General features: G+C 37.7%; 2 protein-coding genes across 3 annotated transcripts in view; both read left to right on the top strand.

Annotated features, from left to right (window-relative positions):
- The window catches only part of LOC109111680 (phosphatidylserine synthase 1-like), a 12,938-nt gene extending 4,066 nt beyond the window's left edge, over positions 1 to 8,872 (top strand). For both annotated transcript variants that reach the window (XM_042777101.1, XM_019124640.2), the window contains exons 3-13: positions 273 to 317; positions 404 to 528; positions 1,367 to 1,525; positions 2,121 to 2,272; positions 2,479 to 2,620; positions 3,752 to 3,864; positions 4,289 to 4,354; positions 5,725 to 5,824; positions 6,354 to 6,422; positions 6,701 to 6,767; positions 7,054 to 8,872. In XM_042777101.1, the coding sequence (XP_042633035.1) occupies positions 308 to 317; positions 404 to 528; positions 1,367 to 1,525; positions 2,121 to 2,272; positions 2,479 to 2,620; positions 3,752 to 3,864; positions 4,289 to 4,354; positions 5,725 to 5,824; positions 6,354 to 6,422; positions 6,701 to 6,767; positions 7,054 to 7,151 (1,101 nt within the window). In that variant the 5' untranslated portion in view covers positions 273 to 307 and the 3' untranslated portion in view covers positions 7,152 to 8,872. The remainder of the gene's footprint in view (positions 1 to 272; positions 318 to 403; positions 529 to 1,366; positions 1,526 to 2,120; positions 2,273 to 2,478; positions 2,621 to 3,751; positions 3,865 to 4,288; positions 4,355 to 5,724; positions 5,825 to 6,353; positions 6,423 to 6,700; positions 6,768 to 7,053) is intronic.
- Positions 8,873 to 9,327: 455 nt separating this feature from the next.
- On the top strand, positions 9,328 to 23,328 carry LOC109111679 (nuclear pore complex protein Nup153-like). The gene is made up of 22 exons (XM_042777104.1): positions 9,328 to 9,486; positions 13,494 to 13,707; positions 13,834 to 14,118; positions 14,249 to 14,382; positions 15,435 to 15,563; positions 15,675 to 15,791; positions 16,004 to 16,048; positions 16,153 to 16,206; positions 16,802 to 16,942; positions 17,269 to 17,321; positions 17,424 to 17,565; positions 17,650 to 17,799; positions 17,932 to 18,030; positions 18,109 to 18,190; positions 18,272 to 18,370; positions 18,457 to 19,038; positions 19,144 to 19,341; positions 19,448 to 20,344; positions 20,438 to 20,785; positions 20,885 to 21,148; positions 21,434 to 21,614; positions 21,793 to 23,328. Exons 1-22 carry the CDS (start codon positions 9,409 to 9,411, stop codon positions 21,878 to 21,880), a joined length of 4,380 nt encoding a protein of 1,459 aa, XP_042633038.1. The 5' UTR covers positions 9,328 to 9,408; the 3' UTR covers positions 21,881 to 23,328.
- Positions 23,329 to 23,374: the final 46 nt, after the last annotated feature.

Raw genomic sequence — 23,374 nt, 5'->3', positions numbered from 1 at the left:
AAATTGACTTTCACTGAGTGCTTTCACTGCAGGAAAATTCTGTCATTATTTACTCACCCTCATGTCTTTTCTTCAATGGAACACAAAAGCAAATATTTGTAACAGAATTTCCAAGCTACTCTTTTCCATACAATAAAGCCTTTGGCATTTGGCAAATCCTCTCTAAGTAAATCACACAAATAGGAATGACATGAAAATGAACTATCCATTTAACAAGTTTTATGTCCCTACTAAATATATATGTTTTTAACTGGATTAATAAAATCTTTTAGGTCCTTTCACAAGACCACATCCTGCTATATGGCGCATGGTTTTTGGTGAGTGACTGTTAACAGTCTCTTCTTGTGTATCAGTGGCTATGTTGACTCAACGTCCAACGCCTTGATCTATTGGCACCTTTCAGGTCTCAGTGTCCTTTACTTCCTCTTCCTGGTGTTCCTCATCTTCCTGAACTGGGATCAGGTGAAGGCGATGTTGTATTGGCTGGACCCCAATCTACGTTATGCCACACGAGAAGCAGATATCATGGTGAGTGATATGATATCCAAAAAAACTAAATTCATCCTTGTGTGAGAGGCTATAAAGTTTTTCGTCATCAATAAAACCATCACATCTTATACTCTTTGTTGCTGTATTCCAGCATTTTGTGTTTATTTATAAACAATAACCAATCTGTACTAGCAACTCAAGTCGTTATTTATTCACGTTGAGCTGTGAACACCTAAGCTTTTCTCACTTCTCAACTCCCATAATTATTATTTTTAATTACTTCATTAACATGCCAGTATAAATAGAGACTGTTACTGATGCATAATTATTGAACATTTAATTTAGGCAAGTTAAAATAAAATAAATAAATAAAAATCGGTGATTTCCTGTATAACGTTATATTTGTCTATAGCTGTATAGTCAGAAGTATAGTTGAAACCCTCCCTTCAGTGTGTGTGTGTTTCTAATCCAGTGAATTATGATTAATTAGTGTAAAGAGATAATGCCAGCTTTCTGTAAGAGGTTTCTATGTAGCTCAGAGGACGGCCTGACTGCGGACATTCAGCCAATAGGATTATTTGAATCTCTGTCTGTTGACATCAGGCTCCATGTCGTTCACTGTATCTAATTCGCACTGTGCCCTAATTTGTGTCAGTTTTTGTTTTCACACATTTGTAAAATTAGTGAAATTATTTCTTGAAAAAAAAAAAGCTTATACAGCCCTTATATGTTGTATAGTGGATAACATATTCTATAGTGTAAATAATTCTGAAGTTTTCCGTACAATTTCACAATATTTATTTATAATTTTTTTCTATTTAATTGTTTCATTTAGTATTTGTTTTAATTATTTATTTATTTATCCCAAATTTTACAGGAGTATGCTGTAAACTGTCACGTGATTACATGGGAACGCATCCTGAGTCATTTTGACATTTTTGCCTTTGGTCATTTCTGGGGCTGGGCAATGAAAGCTCTACTCATCCGCAGCTACGGCCTCTGCTGGACCATCAGCATCACATGGGAGCTCACAGAGGTAATGCATTTTATATATTCATACTATTTAAATATCAAACGGTTGGTGTCAGCTAGATTCTTTTAATATTTCTGTAAGAAGTCTCTTATGCTCACCAAAGCTGCTGATTTGACATGATAAAGTAAATACAGTAAAAACAGTTTAAAGCTTCATATGTAAATGTTTTTGGATATGATTTGACACCATGAGTGGGTGGATGTCTTTCCCAATCGAATGCCTTAGAAAGTAAGTAGCTGCTTATGCAATAGTACTGATTATGCAACTTCCTCATAACGCCATACTTAATCTGTAAGAATGAATGTGAAATATGATAAGTGTTCTTTGACTAAGCAAATAAAATATTAAATCACAGTTTGAGGTAAACCCTTATAGTATCCTATTGAGTATAATTTTTATGAATGACAGATTTATTGTTTGAGGCGTGCCTATTATTATTATTATTACTGTTGATACCTTTATATGAGCTGATGCCAGAGGCAGCTGCTGAGATTATCACTAATGTTGTAGCAGTGAAAACAGCCGGGGTTGTTATATAGAGCACACCACCACTTGTTGCATTATTTTTCTCTCTTCTTTCTCTGTCTTCCTCATTCAGTTGTTCTTCATGCACCTCCTGCCAAACTTTGCAGAGTGCTGGTGGGATCAAGTCATTCTTGACATCCTGTTGTGCAATGGAGGGGGCATTTGTCTTGGCATGACTGTGTGTCGCTTTTTAGAGATGCGTACCTACCACTGGGCCAGTATCAAGTAAGCTCTTTTTACGATTAGTGTGTGGCTGTTCCCCATGGAACCAACGTTTGTACAAACATTAGCTATCTGTGTTAACCTCAAACCAGTTTTGCACTACATTCTTGTTGGATCATCTGATCTAGGGTTTTTAGGTCACTGAGGTAGTGTACAAGGATGTTCATGTGTCTAGGATTATTGTAAACGGGTGTTTTGTATGTGTTCAGGGATATCCACACAACCACAGGCAAGCTGAAACGGGCTGTTTTGCAGTTCACTCCGGCCAGCTGGACATATGTGCGCTGGTTTGACCCCAAATCCTCTTTTCAGAGGGTGGCTGGAATCTACCTCTTCATGATAGTATGGCAGGTGTGTGATGCTACAGAAATGTACTTGATGGTGATTGTGATCTAAAATATAAGTAGCATGGAAAGCCTTTTAGTTTATGCTACATTCAGGTTTAGTATGTCGCATATGAACAGAAACAACAGTGTGAAACTTTCCTTTAGCCATGACTTTCCAAGTTGGGGGCATTTAAATTATAGTCACAGTGAAAAAAAATGAGTGTTGATGATAATTAAGATTACATTATGTACTTTTAATGAGAACCTTAATAATCTAGCTTGACAGAAAATACTTTTTTAGCCAGTTTATGGCGACAAAACTGCATATAAAGATTCAATTCAAAATGCCCACGTCCAACCAGCCAAAAGCTCAATGCAGGTGCTCAACCACAAAAACAAGAAATTCAAAGTTGGCGCGCCACAGCTTCAAAATAGGAAAAATATTGAATTATGTTCTCACTAAATGTGATGTTTCGATCTGGTCTTCATCAGGTCTGATATTAAGAGCTTTTATGCTCGAAACCTTTTCCTGTTTGACAAAACTGCATATCCCATCTTTCTCTGTGATTATATAGATGACAGTTATTTTTTTTGTATTTGTTTTATTATTTTAATATATTTTAAAATATAATGTATTCCTGTGATGGCAAAGCTAAATTTTCGGCAGCTTTTACTCCAGTCTCAGTGTCGCATGATCCTTCAGAAATTGTTGAAAACATGATTCATACCTTTGTGGAAACCATGATACCATTTTTTCCAGGATTATTTGATGAATAGAAAGTTTAAAAGAAAAGAACAATATTTATTTGAAATGGAAATCTTTTGTAACAATTTAAAAGTCTTTACTTTCAATTTACTTTTACTTTTAATCAGTGTACAATGATCAATGTAATGCATCCTTTCTAAATAAAACTATTAATTTCTTGAAAACAAACAAAAAAATCTTAATGACCCCAATCTTTTGAACACTAGTGTAGACAAAGCATCAGTTACACACTTAATGTGCCCTTTGACCTAAAAAAAATTCTACTGTTTAATTGAAAGACATTCAATACATTCAGATGGGCTTAAACAAACAGTAGCAGACCACAGTATGTATCTTTGTGGTTCTTTGGGTTTTCATTCACTTTTGTCCTGTTTCTCTGCTCTCCAACAGCTCACAGAATTGAACACGTTTTTCCTGAAGCATATCTTCGTATTCCAGGCCTCTCATCCTCTCAGCTGGTGCCGGATCCTCTTCATTGGGATCATCACTGCCCCCACAGTGCGGTAATGTCCAATTACCTTCTTCCGTGTTCCAGCGTAATCCCTTGAAATGAACCTTTCTTTGTACTGGCACATCTCACCCGACCGAACGATATTAAGTCATTTCACTTTATTTTTACTCTGGCCTCGTTTTGCTTCTCTAGAGATCAGGATCATTATCTCTCCAAAATCTGATGTAGTAAAGCAAAATCTTTTCCTGGAAAGGCAGGACAGAAATGGGAAACATGAGAATGCCATGCCGTATTTTATTTATTGAAATTCTTTATTTATTGTGGCGTGTGATCTGATGATCCATAAACATCAACACAGAAATGCTGTTTTTCCAGCCATATAATCATTCTAAATGAATACATTCATTTTGGATCATAAAGTTTGGCAGATGTTTTATGCCAGAGGTGTTGAATGACATATTTATCGTTTCCATTAGGCAATACTACGCATATCTAACAGACACCCAGTGCAAAAGAGTTGGAACACAGTGTTGGGTGTTTGGGTAAGTATGTTTATTTATCTAATGTAAATGTTCTATGTATATATCTGTCAGAATAAGGATTTTTAACAATGATATTAATAGTTTAACTTATTTTACAGTTTAGATGTTTGGGTCTTATAATCAGCAATAGATGATGACTTATAGGGATAGTTCTTCAAAAATGAAACTTCTGTCAAAATGTACTCACACTTATGTGATTCCAAACCTTTATGAAATATTAAGGAACACATTTGTGAAGCACATTTTGAGCAGTTTACATTGACAGTAAAAGTCAGTAGGGTCCAGTGACTTTCAGTGTGTAAACAAAAACAGTTTAAAATATTTTCTTTTGTGTTCCGCAGTATAAATAAAATCACACTGGTTTTGAGAGACATGACAGAGTTTTCATTTTTGGGTGAACTATCCATTCTACATAAAGACTGTGTCATGAAATTATTCTGTCTGTTTAATTTTGAACTTATTTTTTGAATGTTCTTACATTGGTATAGATACAGAGACATTTAATACATAGGTTTAGTTCCATCTCCCCACAGCTGGTTTTGTTAGAGTCAGGTGATTTGTGTCCTGTTTACCAGACAATCTCACTTTTTCCATTCGATTCCAAACAATGAAGGCATTTTCTCTTGGCTTTAAGCTCCAGGTCTGGTGACTAGAGTTAACAAACCTCACTTTTGTATTTGTGCTACAAGTCTAAAATGCTCATAGAGATTTGCCATTGTGGGTTAAACTCAAAAAAGTTATGTTTATTTATTTATTTTTTATATTGAAAGAGCGTTTATTTACATAGTTCAATAAAACCTGAAAGTTATACCGTGGCACTAAAAGTATTTGATACCGTTGAACACTTAAAGGGATAGTTTAACTATAAATTAAACTTGTGTCATTTACTCACCCTCATGTGTTTCCAATCACATGTGACTTACTTTATTCAGTGGAACAAGAAAAGGTAGTATTTTGAATTCTGTGTTTTTATGCTACACAATAAAATTAATAAGGCCTACTGTTTTTGGACCCCATTGACTTTTCAGCATTTTTCAAAATATCCTAAAACCATACTTAAAAATGTATTTATTTATTTATGGTACATCATACTATAGATAACTAAATATCAGACATAAATATCAATTTTTTTACCATATTTTTCAACAGTATATATGTTGTTCTGGCATTTAAATATTTATTTAAAAAACAAAAAACTTGCTTGAAAGTTTGTTGTTTTATTTATATAAACAAAACTAAAACAATATAACACAGTTTGATATATTGTTATGTAATGCAAAGACATCCATACATTTTAAGTGTGGTTTAAGTGTCCTAATACTTTCCAGGGTGTTGCATTTACGAGTGTGTGTTTCTGTTCTTCCTTTTAGGGCCATTGCTTTCCTGGAAGCTCTGGCTTGTATCAAATTTGGACAAGACTTGTTCTCTAAAACACAGGCTCTTTATGTTGTCCTTTGGCTTTTGTGTTTGGTGAGTGTTTTGGTTGAAATTTCCTGTATTTATAAATATTGTTTAAAAAACGTATTACTATTATAATATATTTATATTAATTTATACATAAGTACGTATTTATATTTTTATATTATTATCTTTTAAAATGAAGTTTTGTTTTAGAGATGTGTTTACTGTTTTCCTTAACAGATAGTGAAACCTTAACAAATATTGCTGTACTGTGACTATGATTCAACAGTTTATTATGTTCGTTTATACATCTGTAGTTTAAACTGAATGTTTACGGATTAGAACCTGTGTTTCTCTAAACTAAATAGAGTGGGATCCAAAAGTCTGAAACTACATTGAAAATCTGAGATTCAAAATCTCATTTAAAATATTCAGAAGTACAGTAAAAAGTAAATTCTTCATTATTTAGTCCTTCACTAATGAAAACAGCAAATTACTGGATATGTGTAAGCGAAATAAACCATATACTAAGAATTTGTATGTATGTGTGATGAAGTCTCATACACACTTTCTCTCTCTTTCTCTTGCCACCTTCCAGGCTTTCATTACTTTTCTCTGTCTGTATGGAATGATTTGGTACGAACAGAATTATGGGAAGAGACTGAAGGTAAAGGACCGTATTTATTCATCTGTTACGATAACTTGATATACTGAGAGATACTAAATACTGTGGATTCTTCAACAAGAATATAAATCTAGTGCTGTCATCTGGTCATTCACAATTTGACAGCATTTACATTAGAATCATCCCGAGCAGAAAGCACAGAGAAAGTCACAATGAAGTGTTAATTTGCTCAGGTGTGAGTCTTGGTTTATTTTCCTGGTTTGTGGTGTACACTTGCATATCAAATATTGATAAACTGATAAATCTCTTAACTTTGACAGAACTTTGCAGACTGTGACGACAGCACCCCTATTGATACGTATGACCACATTTTTGAAACTGCCAAAGGTAACATACAATCTGATTTGTTTTAGAGGGTTTATCAAATGACATTAAATATCCAGAAGTTGAATGTTTTAAGAAGATTTGTGACAGGGAATTTGTTTTTTTAGTATTTACATTTTCTACCCTATAGATTAAAATGAAAATAAAATAATTGTACTATGATATTAAGACCATATAAGGAACATTTGAGATTTATTTTCCCCTTGAATATCTGAATGGCATTTAATCTGGTTTTAAATCTGAATTTAACACCAAAATGTATATATTATTACATAATTACTACTATTAGCAGAGAAGAACTCCAGTAGCAATTCCACTTCATCACGGAGAAGAAAAGGAGGCTCTGGAAAAAACAAAACAATCAATGGAACGAGTGGCAAGAAGTGACCACAGCTAGAAACTGATGATCTCTTTATGGACCACAAGGGGTGAAAGAAAGAATATGTCGTAAGCAGCTGAAGAGAGATTAAGCGGTTAGCTGGGTTATAGTGTGCAGACACAAGAAGTGGTTCTTTAAACAGAGGACACATTCCAAACCACAAGCCTCTGTCTTTACTATATACACTAGTTTTTATTTTCATAGCACTTGGAAGGAAACAATGATTTGTGGTATGCCAGGATTACGGGAAATGACACAATGCACACTTTCCAGTGGCAATGATGTGGCTTTCATATTTAGGAATGTTGGAAGTGTCTGAGACCGTGAATGTTTGCGATGGCCCTCCTAATGAAATGATCTCAATGCTGCCAGGCTTTCTGTAAAACATTATAGGAGTGTTATTCAGCTCTGATTATTTCTTATTACCAGTATTGTTAACGCAGACCAAGCCCTGTCTTAAATTTTGCACGTTTTTCTCCACTTGCCCTTTAATTGGTGAATGTTTTGTTGACACATACCTATGCATTGATCAGGGTAAGAAATTTTATGCATCATTTCATTGTGAGCTTAAAAGCAAGCTCTACTTTTTTTTGAAAATCCTTTAAGCAGTTGTTTTAACGTAGTATGATCCTGGCACGGCTCTTCCATTATCACAACATTTACAGTTTTTCAGTCTTCTTCTGTTTGCTCTTTTAAATTAACAATGCAGGGTGGTTGAAGGAGAGGCAGGCTGTGACCTTTTGCATTAAGAGCTGTTGATTTACTTAAATGTAATATGATTCAGCTTTTTTGGCATTGTGTAAAGGTGGTTTTGAAATTATGACATAATGTTGTGTCAACATGTGTTGTGTCATTTTTGGCAATACTTTTATAGTTATTGCTTTGTATGTCAACTTTTGTGTTATGATTTATTCCTGTGTGATTATGTGGGCATGGGCATAAATGATTTTAGACCCATAATGTTTTCTGTGTGAGGCCTTTAAATGACTATTCATTTCTACATGCAGTTTTTGGAAATGGCAGTAATTTTTGCAAAACCTAAATTTAGGATTTTGTGCTGTTTTTGTAGGCAGGAATGTTTTTTTCATGGGTTATTAATACCAAATGGTAGCCTATGCTTATATTAAGGTACTATCACTTTTTTCTTTTGTTTTATTTATTTTTTTACATTCTGTTTTCATGGACCAAATTGTTGAGCAATACCTAAGCTGTTAGTTATACAGAATCTAATTTTTTCCCCTGGAAAAACATCAAAACCTAAAATAACCGTTAAGATTTCTAGTCATGAATTTTGTATGCATTTGCAGTTCGGAAGGTGACCAAATAGTCTGCATAAAATGTGATGAATCCGCCACAGCAGTGTTCTCATATCTAATTATTTCAGAGCTTTAATGTGATAATCAGGAGCAATGAGGTGTGACCATTTTGTTTGAGATTTAAGAATAAATGGTTAAACTTTCCACATATGTGAATCGCCTCAAGGGGGTGTTATTTACACACATACTATCATTGAGTAAATATTTGAAATAAAATACTGAATTGGAGTCTCTTGGTTCTTAGTAATTGTAGTATAATTGTTTGAGTTCCTATATGTGGGGAAAAATATACCTGATTGTTTTTTTTTTTTTTTTTTTTTTGTTTTTACAAACTTTTCAGTGATATTGGTTTTCACTTACTTAACATGCATACTATCACGGAGTAAAAATTTCAAATAAAATGTTGAATTGAAGTCTCTTTGTTCTTAGTAATTTTCAGTATAATTGTATTAGTTCCTATAGGTCTGGTTCACTAAATATTTAATAAATTATTGGTTACGATCATGAATCTGATATAAAGTTTTGATATAGGCATATACATTTCAGAACAAATATCTGCCTCCTTTATAATTTATCCAACATGCCATTAAAGAAATAAGTGTTATTAATGTTACTATTATTAAGTTATTATGAGTAAAATAAGGTCTGTGATTAAATTCAGAATTCATGTTTGAGCTACCGGCTGTGTAGTTTATCTTCTAGAACACAACATTAAATTCTCTTCACGTAATGTTTGCCAAGGGCTTTATTTCACTCATAACCACCGATCTGAATTCCACGGCCGGTTGGCCTACAAACTGACGTCAGTACCGAACGCATGTGTCTGTTCCAACTGCATTTCCCATAAACCCCAGCGCCGAAGTGGCTGATGGTATATTGGAGAGCTGCGGCTGTGACAGCGGAGCTCTATCCGGCGAAGCGCTACTGAGCAGACGCAATCTAGTTAGCCATGGCGGCGACAGGAGGAGGGAAAATCAGATCAAGAAGACACCACATCGCTTCAAAACCTTATGCCAAAGGCAAACAGGTAAATAAAACGAAACCCTAGTCGCCACGGCAAGGATTTTAGCGGTTCTTAGCTTAAGGCGCACCGGTTTTTAGCCGGCGGGTTTTGTATTTGTAAAGCAGGAGACGTTTTGAGGCCTGTTTCAGGCCTGTTCACGTTCTTCCAGCACACGGTCTCAACACTGTCACCGCAATACCGCTAACGTTAACTCATTTGACTAAAGAGACGTTTCCGTTAAGTGTGGAAAAATGCTCAAAATATGGCGTCAGAGAAGTGAAATTTGAATGTTTTTAAATATTTTCAGACAACCGCGTGAGTGCGTTTCAAAACACAAGCCGTTAGCCGTTACGGTAGCTGCGGCTCGCACCGTCGTCATACAAGAATACTTACATTTGAATAAAAACAACAGCATTTTTAATATTATTACTCTCTAAATAAAATGCTCTTTATACTCCGAAGCTCACGTCTCCCATCTTTTGCGCCGCTGTGAGGGTTCACATGTGGGTAATCTGAGCTTCGCAGCACTTTTGGCAATGTTTTCTTTACTTGCATTTCATGTCTAAGTCTTAAACTTGGTTGAAGATCAATTGGATATGACTAGCGAGTCTGGTACATGTTCTGCATAAATACGGAAAGCACCGGTAGTTAACGCTAGATTTGTCATTATGAAGAAAGGCGGGATGAGTGCGTGTCGTGGCGTGTTTTCAGAGCGATCTGTAGCTGGAAACATTCACATGCTGCTTTATGAAAAGAGCAATAGCAGTGACTAACGCACGTTCATGGATTAATTTCATTCCATGTTCTATGTAACTTATAGACATTTTAATTAGTCCTTTACTAATCCTAAACAAATCATAAGCTAGCCTTTATTTGGCTAATAACTTTAGCAATATTGATATCATTTGATAGGACCTGTGTTTTAGGAAAATTAAGTAGAAATTGTATAAATGGAAGTGTTGTATTTTTTTACTGTGTATTTTGTAAACTGTTAATCATAATTTGTTAAAATAGTCAAATCATATATTTTTATTTTTAGTCTAAAGATTAGACTTACTCTGTCAAAGAAACAAATGGAGCTGGTTCTGCATATTGGTTATAAGATACATAAAAATAATTTGTATTGGCAGTTAAAACATTGGTCTCTAATTCTAAACGAATGTTTTTTGAAGTGTCAAAATTGTTTGATGTCACGTAGTGATTTAAACTGTTATGCCATAGAAAGTGGAATTAGTAAAGAACAGGGAAGTCTCTATTCTTTTGTATTGCATTTACATTTTAAATGTTTAGCAAATTACCATCTTTTCTGTTGACACTGTGTATATATACATATTTTCATCATTGCACCTTGTTTCCCCCCCACTGGCATTGCATAAACTGCACACACTTGGAAAGCCCTTTTTTCCCCTCCAAAAGATATCTTAAAATGGTAAAGGGAAAATGTTTACTCTAGATGCTGTATTTGATCAATTCTTTTAAGGATTTCACCTTTCATTTTAAATGCTCTTGTGCTGTGGCATTTTTATGTGTACAAATCTTCTATGCTGCACCTCATTTAAAATTAGGGAAATAAAACTGCATGTATAGTATTGATTGAAAAATGCTGTCTAAGCCATTTCAGTAAAGTATATCATCACATCACATCAGAAGTGTGTCATGTCAGTTACACATGTGCATTTTAACACTGTGCAGAGATAGTTGAGCTTCAAGGTGTGTTTACTAGATTAGATGACGTTATGTAGTGGAGTATAAAATGTGGTTGAACTTAAGACATTGTTTTTCCTGTACACTTTATGAAACTGCTATCCCACACATTTTGGTAGTATTGATTGGCCATGTTGACCCTGGGTGGCGTCATGTGTGCACTGTTGACGGGAAGTGACTTATGTTGCAACCCTGAGCTCATGCATGAGTCCCCAGCCGTGAACACAGCTGGATTCGTATGCCAAAGTGCATGGAGCATGTTCATGTTGTTTATCCTTTATGTAGTCTTCTTGATTTCAGAGTAAGGCAGGAAGATGAATTACGCTCTTGCTCTGGCCTATATTTAAATCAAAGTATCTATAAGCATTGAAGTCCTTCCATTTTTGTTGCGCAATCTCTCCCAGTTCTTCTGCGGAGGCCAAATGGACTATTTAGCTTTCCCACCTGCTTGAGGGTCACATTCTTAGTGTTCAGCCAAAGAGCTGGTCTGTGGTGTTGCTGTGTCCAAACCCTGGAGCTCAGTTAGAGAACAATAAGCCTGTAGTGCTTGCACAGTGATTTGGTCCCCAGGGCCCCTTTTAGATGACAACTGATGCTCTCAAATCCAGGCCCTCTCTGGCCTTGGGGGCCACACTGTTTCTGCAGTATGATAACTCATGAATCAAAGTTTAGGATTATGTCTTTTCTTGCAACTTGGTTCCATGCTTAGTAGATAAGTTGAAGGCCACATGAACATGGAAAACAGTTTTTACTTAGAAGTGCTTAAAGGATTAGTTCACTTCCACAATAAAAATTTCCTGGTAATTTACTCACTCCCATGTCATCCAAGATGTTCATGTCTTTCTTTCTTCAGTTGAAAAGAATTTAAGGTTTTTAAAGAAAAAAATTCCAGGATTTTTCTCCATATATTGGACTTCATGGGAACCGACGGGTTGAAGGTCCGAATTAGCTGTTTCAATGCAGCTTCAAAGGGCTCAACACAATCCCACCAAGGAAAAAGGGTCTTGCCTAAAAAAAAAAAAAAAAGATTTGTTTTAACCACAAATGGTCGTCTTGCACTAGCTCGACTTCAAGCATTACGTAGTCAGGTTGGAAAGGTCACACGTGATGTAGGTGGAAGTACCAACCAAGTGTTTACAACGTGAACATGCAAAGAAAGTTAAACTCCCTTTATAAAAAAGTAAAACTGATGTTGGGCGATTTTAAAGTTGGATTAGAAAATGAGATGGAGTTTTTGTGTTTGAGTTTAAAAGTATATACATTTTTACTATAATTTTTTTTTTTTTTTTTCATCAATGAATGAGAAGACTGAATCAGTAGAGAAATTAGCAGATAAATCACCATTTACAAGTGATAACAGTCACAAAGAGAATTTTTATGTGAGAGGACAACATGGACTGGACCTTTTATATATTAGGTAGGGATGGGACAAAATATCGATATGGCAATAGGCCTATTTCATTGTCCTTCTCTGTGCGATATGAGTTTGCATTAGATTGTGCTAATGCTGTCAAAAACACACAAGGTTTACATAAAAAAAACAGTTTGTTATGTCTAAAGTGAAAGTAAACAGTTAAGAGAAAAACAGCTGCATGCCTGTATGTGCACAGTTCTTAAAGTGACGGCAGACTAATTGTACTAAACATGCTGCCGCTTGTCATTAAAGGAATAGTTCACTCAAAGTTTTTATTCTGTTATTTACTTACTCTCGTGTTGTCCCAAACCTGTATCAATGTGTCTTGTGCTGAAAGTACAAGAAGAAATTTTGGGTAACCAAACAGTTGCAGGTCCACATTAACTTCGATTGAAGGAAAAGAAATACGATGGAAGTCACTGTGGGCCAGCAACTGTTTGGTTACCCACATTCTTTAAAATAACTTTTATGTTCAACAGAAGAAAGTAACTCGTTCAGGATTAAAACAACTTGAGAGCGAGTAAATGATGACAATTTTCATTTTTGCAGAATTTTCAGCAGTTTGGACTTGAATGAAGAGAGAAAACCTGAACTTAACAGTTTCACAGGCATTTTGTTTTCATAGTTAGACAGATATCGTTATGTATCATTATAAGCTTTTCTAGCAATATCTATCGATTATCGCAGAATTGCTGTATCGTAATATTATCGGTATCGTGAGGCACCCTGTGATTCCCACCCCTAATTATAGGGAATGAAGCTTTATTATAGATTATGGATTTTTGTATTTTTGCCAGAAACAATAGTTTAATTGCCTTAGTAATGGATTTGTTTTTATTAATGAGATTCAAGTATTGCCCCTGGTCTTTTGTTGCTGCTGGATATGCTAATTTTGTCCCTTTGGCTCCTGCAGCAGCCTGGCCTGATCAGTCGAGTGACAGATACAGTGAAGAGCATAGTCCCCTCCTGGCTGCAGAAATACTTCAAAAATGGAGAAGTTCCAGAGGGTGATACAGGTGCAGTCGGGGTGGACCTGAACAATGTGGCTCCTCCACCTAATGGCAGCGATGAAGTCACCCCTCTCCCAGATGTACGAGACTCTCCAGAGCCGAGCACAAGTAACACAGGTATGATGTGAAGGTGCTCTCCGGCAGATATGCACAAGTGCTATTCCAAAACCTAGAGAACTCTGTAGGTGGGTACTTTAAACACTGCTTGCATTCTTGACTTGAAATGCTGAATTCCTTTTTTAGAACCATCTACAAGTAGAGCGTCACTGAACTTCCAGGAAGCTCTTTCGAGACCCCCGCTCAATCGGACCCACCTGCACTTCCCCTCCCTGGATGGTTCCCCTGCATTAGGTGGCACAAGCTCCCTCTTCTCCCAGCCCTCCACGTCTACAGCACCCTTCTCAGGGAGCCCTTTCGCTGTAACCTCCAACTTCTCCCTGGTGAAAGAGATTAAGGACTCCAGTTCTCAGCATGAGGATGACAATATCTCGACTACCAGTGGCTTTTCGTCACGTGCGTCTGATAAAGGTAAGCAACTACATTTCTGAGCAGAAACTGATAGACAAGTTTTGTTACTAGGCATTTGAATTGTCAAGTTTCATTGGAGTCTTAAATTAGGTATAGATAGAACTTAGCACAGAGCTTACTCTTCTTCCAGATTTGCCCACATCGAAGACTGTGCCGCTCCTCTGGTCTCCAGAGACAGAACGCACCCACACTGGATCGCAGACAGCCCACTCTGGGCTGAAAAAACCAGCCTTTAACCTGTCAGTCTTTGGCACTTCCTCATCAGTAAGTAGGTTCAATCCTCTACAATGCGAGTAAATCACTTGCATATATGACTAAATCTTCACGCTGGGTGACTAAATGATGTCTAACACTAGCCATTGGCTAATAAATTCTTAGATTTTACTCGCCAGTGTGTGAGTTGGAGGCTAAGTGTAATTTTAGCACAGATATATTTTCGCTCGCCGAACACTCTTTACTGAGCACTTCAGAGTTTCACTCTCCGTCAAGGGATCTGTGCTTTTTTTCCAGTTCATCTCAATGGATGCGCAGCGTACATGTTTTTGACACACTGTAAACTCTAGTGTGAACACTGAAAATGTGATTAATATTCATGAACCCAGCAGCTCATTAATCCTTAGTGTGTTTTATATTGTTATTAGTAGTAGAATTCAAAGTATTATCATCATTATTATTATCTTATCAGAATTATTGTTAGATTTTTAGATGTTTTTTATTTTTACAGAAACACTGAATGAACGTGATTATTTTTCGTGGAATAAATGGTCTTTATTTTAGTTAGAATGACAAATATTCATTAGTTCATTTTTAATTAGTTATAATTCTAATTACGAAAGTTCTATCATTAAATAATGCTTGATTATCATATCATATTATAATGCTTGATTGACTGATGTTAAGTGGACTTTCAGTTATTTAAAAGTTGTGCCATGACAGGTCTCCAGACTGTGACCAAATGGTTGCATTTTGCAATAAAAGAAATATTAAGCAGCACAGCTGTTTCCATCTTTGATAATATGGAATGCACCAAATCAGCATATCACGTGACATTGAAAACTGGTAATGATATTTTAATGTAATATTTCACAATATTACTGCTTTTACTTTGTTTTTAACCAAATAAATGCAGGCTTGATGAGCATAAAATACTTTTAACACATCTTTTGAACGGTAGTGTATAATTTGGAAAATTAACAATGAGCAATCAGTGTTCTTTTAAGGTTTCCTTTAATGTTCAAGTTGTCTTGTCAGATGACTAATGACTACCCACTTTACTGAGATGGAGATTAATTCTAGGCATGTTTGTTCTCTTATAGTCAGTGTTGAGCAGTTCAGTGCTGAACTCCAGTCAGTTGGGGGATTCACCCTTCTACCCAGGGAAGACCACATATGGAGGAGCTGCTGCGATGAGAACAGCTCGTTCACGTCCAGCTACTCCTTACCAGGTCTGAACAATCATGCCAATGATTGACTCTTATTTCATAGGCCAGTACTATTATTTCATATTAAATTTTATACTCTTATAAAATTTTAATATCTGGTCTGTGGTTGCTCAGCCTCCCGTTAGGAGACAGATAAAGGCAAAGCCAGCTGGAGCTCAACCCTGTGGAGTGACCAGTGCCACAGCGAGACGCATCCTACAGTCCCTGGAGCGCATGTCCAGTCCTCTTGCTGTGAGTTTCCTGTCTGTGCTATCTGCAATGGTATAAAAATTAAAAAATCAAATAAACTAAGTGTTACTAAGTGTTAATAAGCCTATAGAAGAAAGAAATTGAATAAATGTTTCTGTAAAATAAGCAGTTGCTAAACAAATAGTTGCCTTTAGATGTGGGAAAAGCAACAAAAGCAAGCATTTCATTAAAAACATGTTTTGGTAACTTTACAGGATGCAAAAAGAATTCCATCAACAGTTTCATCACCTCTGTCAGCTGTAAGTACTGTCATAGTAGTTTTTACTTTACAACACTTTGAAATTCACTTCAGTTGAGTTTTCAGTCCATACAGTCTTTCAACTTTCCTTTTTTATTTTTTCAGTCACTGAATCGCACAGACCTTGACGTTTCAAATTTCCAGGCAAAGAGGAAAAGGGTGAGTCTACAGCTATTTTAGAATTTGAAGTGTCAGATAAAAATGGCATCTATCGTGGATGTGTAGAAAAAGAAATCCATAATTTTTTTTTCATGTTTGGAAACAATTTATAACTGTACCTCAGTACATCTTGTAAAATTGGCAACTTTTACTTTGCTTCTGCTGCTTGTCTTTAACTGTAAACAACTGTGGCAGCTGGGTACTAATCCCAAACAATGTGCCTATTCACCCAACACTAGAAACCTAAAGCCTGTAATAACCATTTGTGGTGGATGTCCATAGTCCAAAATATCCAGGGCTGTGAGATTGTTGTTTTGCAGTTCAAGTGAGCACAATTGATGAATCATAGCAGACGTGTTCATGCCTTTGATGTCCATGAATTTTTCATGTTGAATGCCACTTGTACTGAGGTCTTGAAAATATGGATGTAGAATTATAAAATCCCTGTATGGGTAATTACACACATACACACACACACACACACATATATAATATTTTTTTTTTTTATGTCAGAGAATTGATAGCCTAATATCCTTTGCGCAGTGGTGTAGGTAACTGTCTGCTGTATTTGTAATGTTGTTCCTTTGACACACAGCTGGAGCCGTCAGTCCCTCCTGTGCAAAAGCTGGTGGTCCCTGCAGCTGCTACAGTGTCTGGTAACCGTTCGGTATCCTTTAGACCATCACTCACCCCAGGTGGAGTGAACAGAGGAGTGGAGAAAAACAACAGCGAGACTGTGAGTTCAATAATTAACAATGCATCCTGCATTAGAATTCACCATATGACTATAAAATAACTGTAATGAAGGGTATATTTGGACTTTTGACTGTTTATATATTAAAAAAAACAGCCTTGGTGAGCATAAAGACTCTTCTTTTAAAAACATAAAAAAAAATAAAAATTTTACTCACTCCAAACTTTTGAACGGTAATGTACATTGTCCACCTAACGCTGAAACTGTCTACAAAAACAGCAACCACTGTAATTAAGTGGATTATAGCAAGTCTGCATTTTCAGCTCTTCCAGAGAACTAACTTGTTTTGTTTTCTCTGCCTTTTGTAGCCGGTAAGACAATCCCCTCCAATTTCAGATCATGCCCAGGATCCCTCTCCCAGGTAAGGGTGAATAATTTGTTGTGATCATTTTGGAATTCTCTTTTCTTTTTTTTTTATGGGACAAGGAGAACTGTTAGTGGCTTCACTTGCATATGTACTCAGTCCATCAATTTGTTTGTCCCCAGCACACAGATTGTCTTACCCCTTGTCCAGCACTCCAGCAGCCAGTAGCGCTGGTTCAAGAGGGGGCAAAATGAAGAGGGATAGGGCTATCAGACCTTCATCCAAAAAACCCGACGATGAGGTCAGAGACTTGAGTAGAGTAGAACTTATTTTGAAGCTGTCCAACGGAATGGTTTGATGCTCATGTAAACTGTTCTCCTTTCAGGTTGCTGAGGAACCAGACCTGCCCCCTGCCTCTCTTCCCAGCAATTTCACTTTGCCAACATTTAATTTCTCCTCTCCTCCCCCCACCTCATCGCTCACCTCCAGCACAAAACCATTTGCAACTGCCTCTGAGGAACCGGCAGCAAATAAGGTATTACCTCCCCTCTGACCTCTTAGAATTGTTCCTTCTGTCTGGTGTAGTCTTGGCTTATCAAACTGACAGGTTCATAGCAATTATGGTGGACAAGTATTTGTAATGCGCCATTTTTATTTGTTTTATCAGGAGCCAGCTGCACCATCCACACCACCATCTGTCCCCTTCACGTTCTCTTCGCCTATCGTCAAGGCAACAGCTGCCAGTCCTCCATCTTTCTCTCCATCAGTAGGTCTCCTTTGTTCTCTAAGACTTTACGTTTAATACAAAACAAGGAAATGCAATAATAATGATTTTTCCCTGCAGTCTGGATTCACCTTCAGTGCGCCTACTATGAAGACGGGCCCCTCTTACTCCAATGGTAAAATTGTTCCAACAGTAACAGCAGGTAAGGTTTGATTTGCAAAGCAGATGTATTTTCATTTGAAGTTTAGTTATAGTGTTTACTACTATTCCGTATGTTTTGCAGTCAAATCAGTGGCCAGTGAAGAAAAGGAGTTTGAAGGACCCTTCAAACCTGCCAAGGTCTTAAAACAGGGCAGTGTATTGGATATACTTAAGGGACCTGGTACGACTGGCTTTTCCTGATTTTTCCATGTAAAGTTTTGAAGGCCATTGCTTTTTTGCATGCATTTACCCTTTTCTTATTTTCAGGATTTGCATCCCCTGCTCAGAACGCAGTTGATAAACCTTTGCCGTCTACATCAACATTTTCGGCTCCTCTTTCGGGATTTGGAGACAAGTTCAGGCCACCTGCAGGGTCATGGACCTGTGGCACTTGCCTATTGCAAAACAAGTCTTCGGACAAGATGTGTGTAGCTTGTCTTGCACCGCAACCCAACACAGACTCTGCCACTAAATCAGACAGTAAACCCACAGAAGCTCCTGCAAGCATCAGCTCCCTCTTTGCTCCTCCAGCTGGTAGCTGGGACTGTGACACATGTTTGGTCAGAAACAAACCGGACGTAGTTAAATGTGTAGCTTGTGACACGGCCAAACCTGGGACTGGAGTTAAATCCAGCATGACTTTACCAGCTCTTTCTGAGGCCTCGTCCACCCTCTCTGCCACCTCTTCTGCAACCACCACATCAACAACAACTGCTTCTTCAGCAACTGGACTGTTAGGATTTGGGGACAAATTTAAGAAGCCAGAGGGGTCTTGGGATTGTGATGTATGCATGGTTCAAAACAAGGCACAGGATGTGAAATGTGTAGCCTGTCAGAGCTCTAAACCTGGTAAAGTTTTAGTTTTGTAGTTATTAAGAGTTAAAACATTTTAATGCCCACAAATAAATAAAAATTATTTGCGTACCTCATGTCTTACTCCTTGGTCTATTACAGGAGCTGTAGCCGCAGCGGTCTCGACTCCAGTCTCTGCACCTGCAAACACTGCTGCGCCTTTGTTAGGATTCGGCGACAAGTTTAAGAAACCTGAGGGGAGCTGGGAGTGTGAGGTGTGCTGTGTTCAGAATAAGGCAGAGGACCAGCAGTGTGTGGCCTGCCAGTCAGCAAAACCTGGAGCTAAAATAGAATCCAAAGGTAAAGTGCCTTGCAATGATATTTCCATTAGTCAGGAGACTTCAGAGCAGCTGCTTACTGTTTAGTAGGAGCAGGCTGATGACCAGAATTCTCATTTCTTTTTCAGGTTTTAGTTCATCTTTTGGCATTCAGTCCAACAGTACAGAATCAAGTTCATCCAGTTTTAAGTTTGGTACCGGCTCTACGGACTCGACCTCTGCTGGACTGAAGTTTGGAGGCACTTTCTCAGATACTACTTCCACCGCAGGTGGATTTAAATTTGGATTTGGGTCCTCCGACTCAACCTCAAAATCAGAGGGCTTCAAATTTGGAGGCTTATTCTCGGATGCAGCTTCTGGTGGGGTCAAACTTGGGTGTGCCTCATCAGAATCCACAGCAACAAAAGAGAGCGTGTCAAAAGCCTTTACATTTGGTGGATCTGTGGATAACTCACTTGAAAAAAAGACTAAATCACAGGATTCTGGTACAGGATTTAAATTTGGTGGTGATGGTGGAATCACTTTCGGCTCTCAAGCTTCTGGCTCTGAAAACTCAGCATTTTTGTTTGGAGCTAAACCCAGTGAGAAAGGAAGCTCAGATTCATCCTTTAGTATCTCTGTGCCCCAGTCCAAAGCTGAAAAAGATGATCCTCCTGCTCCCTCAGAAACTGTATCAACCACCGCAACAACGACGGCAGCAAATGTCATTCCTATTTTTGGCAAGTCTTTTGTAGCTGAATCTTCTGCATTGAAGTTTGGAGAACCATCAACAAAAGAGCAAACGCTAGTGACGTCCACCTTCACCTTCGGAAAAACAGAAGAGAAAAAGGACACCTCCGCACCCTCTGGTGCATTCTTATTCGGTGCTTCCAAGGAAGCTGACAAACCGGCACCAACCTTGGGCTTCTCTTTTGGCGAGCCGGACCCTCCAAAAGATTTCCCCAAGCCTACACTTTCATTTGGGAAAGCTGCTGAGTCAGCAGAGGTCCCAAAACAGTCGTTTAGTTTTGGACAGAGCATGACAGGTGAGTGAAGGAGTATTTTCTAATTTCCTTATGGCTTAAGTTATACTATGTTGTAGTAGTACCTCAGTTTGACTGTACGACTGTGCTTTCCAGACACATCTGCTCCAAAGCCCACTTTTGGCTTCATGGCCAACTCCTCAAGCACCCCAGCTTCCTCCAGCTCCATTCCCAGCCTTTTTGGCACTCCCACTACCTCTTCCCTGGCTCCCACACCTGCTCCCTCGAGTACCTTTGTATTTGGCCAGAGTAGCTCCACTGAACAGACCATGGCAAAGACTTTCATGTTTGGGCAGCAGCCGCAGGACAGCCAGCCGACACCTCCTGCAGCACCTTCTGCTGCACCTGCCCCAGCACAACCCTTCCAATTTGGCTCAGGCACAAACTCATCCTCCCCTGCATTCACTTTTGGTGCTGCTGCGTCCTCCACCCCAGCCTCTTCCGGTTAGTTTGCCACCAAACATCCCATTGTTGTCTTGTGTGCTTTTGACATTTTTTATGTTATTTTGTACAAATGTGTCTAATTTCACTGATCTCTTGCAGCCCCAGCTCCACCTGCCAACCCTTCCCCATTTGTCTTCAGTTCTGCTACACCTTCATCTGGCTTTGGATCTGGACAGGCCCCAATCTTCGGTCAAAGTGGGTCTCAACCCAGTGCTCCGGCATTTGGGTCAGCAGCACCTTCATTCTCGGCCACCGCTTCGCCAGCTTCTGCCTTCGGAGCCAAGCCCAATTCTGCCCCTGTATTCGGTCAGCAAGCTAACCCTACACCTACGTTTGGATCTGCTCCTTCCTCCACAGCCCAAGGTCAGAGAGACTTCTGTTAACATCAGCAGAAAAAAAAAGAACAATTACTAAAAATCTCATGTCATCCCAAACCAGTATGTCTAACTACTTTAGTGGATAACAACAATGTCCTAAATGCATTTTACCTTCAACATACTACCAAAATCAGTGATGTGGATGATTTATAAAAAATAATTGCGTTTTTGAGGGTGAAAATTACCACCATGCTACCTAGTAAAGCCTGCCAGAAACCTTCCAATTATTTGTATGCATCTATGTAATGGTTACCCCATTTGTTATTTTTAGGAGGGTTCCAGTTTGGAAGTACTGGTGGATTTGGAGCATCAGGGAGCAGCAATAGCGTGTTTGCCTTTGGGGCCGGATCAGCAGCTCCAGGAACTCCTGCCGCCAGTCCTGCCATGCCTGTTTTGAATCCTCCCTCTGGTGGAGGCTTCAGCTTTGGTCAGGCCCCTTCTTTTAACATTGGGTAAGAAATGTCTTTTATCGGCTTCAACATTTTATTCAAACAACTATAGATTTTTTTTTTTTCAAATATTTATATTCATATTTAATGTTTCATGTAATGTAAATTGGCTTTGACATCTACAAAATGTATTTGTTACCAGCAGAAAATAATTTATTAATGTGACCTTTCGCCCTAACAGGTCAGCAAAGACTTTCAACACAACACCATCTGGGCAGAATTCAGTTGCTGGACGCAAAATCAAAACTGCTGTTCGACGCAGGAAGTAAATGTTGGAAAGGATTTATTGTGGCTTGGGCATAGACTATTGGGACAAACACTGAAGTACTTAGTATTTTGAGCATGGCACTGATTTACTCATAGTGCCAAGAGATTTGTTTTTTTGCTATGGAGGTCATTGATAAACTGAATGGGGAACACTGGCCCACACAAAGAACCTAACCAAGACTTAAAGATGCAAAATAACACATTACAATCAAGCAAGAACCTTTTAAACAGGACAGTAATCTTTGCAGCATCTGCATTGTGTGCAGGATTTGCTTTTTTTCCCTTTTTTGTAAGTAAATGAAAAAAAAACAAGAATTTAATGATGCTCTGAAGAAAAAGTGTTGATGGGTTGCTTATGCTTGGGGTGACTTCATATGGCTGAGAAACAGACCTAGTTGCTGAATCTACAGAAGGGTGTTTTCATGTACTGAATGACCAGTGTATTTTTCTGTGCACAGGTTGTGTGTGTATGTGTGGTTTCTTTTGTATGTGCCGAATAGTGTTTGATGTAAAAATGAGTGCTGTCTGATGTGAGAAGCAAAATGAATGTTTTAAGGAGGTGGGGTGACGTTGAGGGCCGTGCACCTCCACTGCAGAGATTTGCAGGCAAGGAAGAAAAAGGAAAAGTCCTGAATTCTTCTCTCTAAAATCTGTAGTTCTAAATCTGTTCACGTTCATCTTGTACATTTTCTTAAGTATTCCCTCTTATTTTGTCTACCCTCTCTATTTGATACCAACCTCTCTTTCTCTCTAGATTTCTTTTCTTCTTGTCCTTTCATCCTTTAACTTGCGCTTTTGAATCAAATAATTGGCCTTTGAATATTATTAAAAAATTGTAAATAGTGACTTTTTTTAATCTGTGAAGTTTTGTGTGTTAAACCAGCTTTTTTTGTGTTCTGTGTTCTGTCTTTTAGAAATTATTATGTAAAGCCCTTAATTCAAAGTTGCCCAAATCCATTTAAAAGTAAAATTAAATGAAAATTGGGGATCCTTTGAAGACTAAAGGAATATTGGCTTTTCTGATCCACTTTTGTTTGGACCAAAAACAGTATTGTAAAAAGTGTTAGTATATATATTTTTCTATCACTTGTTTAAATGGACTTAGGGTGACTTTGGATAATAAGGACATCTACTTAATTTTAAAGCCATGATAATTATTACTGGCTGAGTGATAAATAAAACCATGGGTAATTGCCATCAATAAAACTGCAGTGTTGACTGAGTTTTTAAAAGTTCTATTCTGTATTATGAATCTGTTGATCCACATGGTTCTGATTAATGCATCTTCAGGTTTGAATGAATTTGTCATTTGCAATGTGCAGCTTAGTGGTTTATTTTTTTATTTTTTTGACAGTATCTTGAAATTAACAGTAGCCCCAGTGTTAAATACGATCATTTCTGGCTGTGTGGTATAATCTGTAAATTACAGTAAAACTGCATGTTTAATGATCGTCTTTCTCATGCTTAAGTTCCTGGCAAAACTTGCATAGTATCCA

This window comes from Cyprinus carpio, chromosome A19 (assembly GCF_018340385.1).
Source record: "Cyprinus carpio isolate SPL01 chromosome A19, ASM1834038v1, whole genome shotgun sequence".
Lineage (NCBI taxonomy): Eukaryota > Metazoa > Chordata > Actinopteri > Cypriniformes > Cyprinidae > Cyprinus > Cyprinus carpio.
Note: the sequence above shows the minus strand (reverse complement) of the source record. Positions and strands in the feature narration are given on the sequence as shown.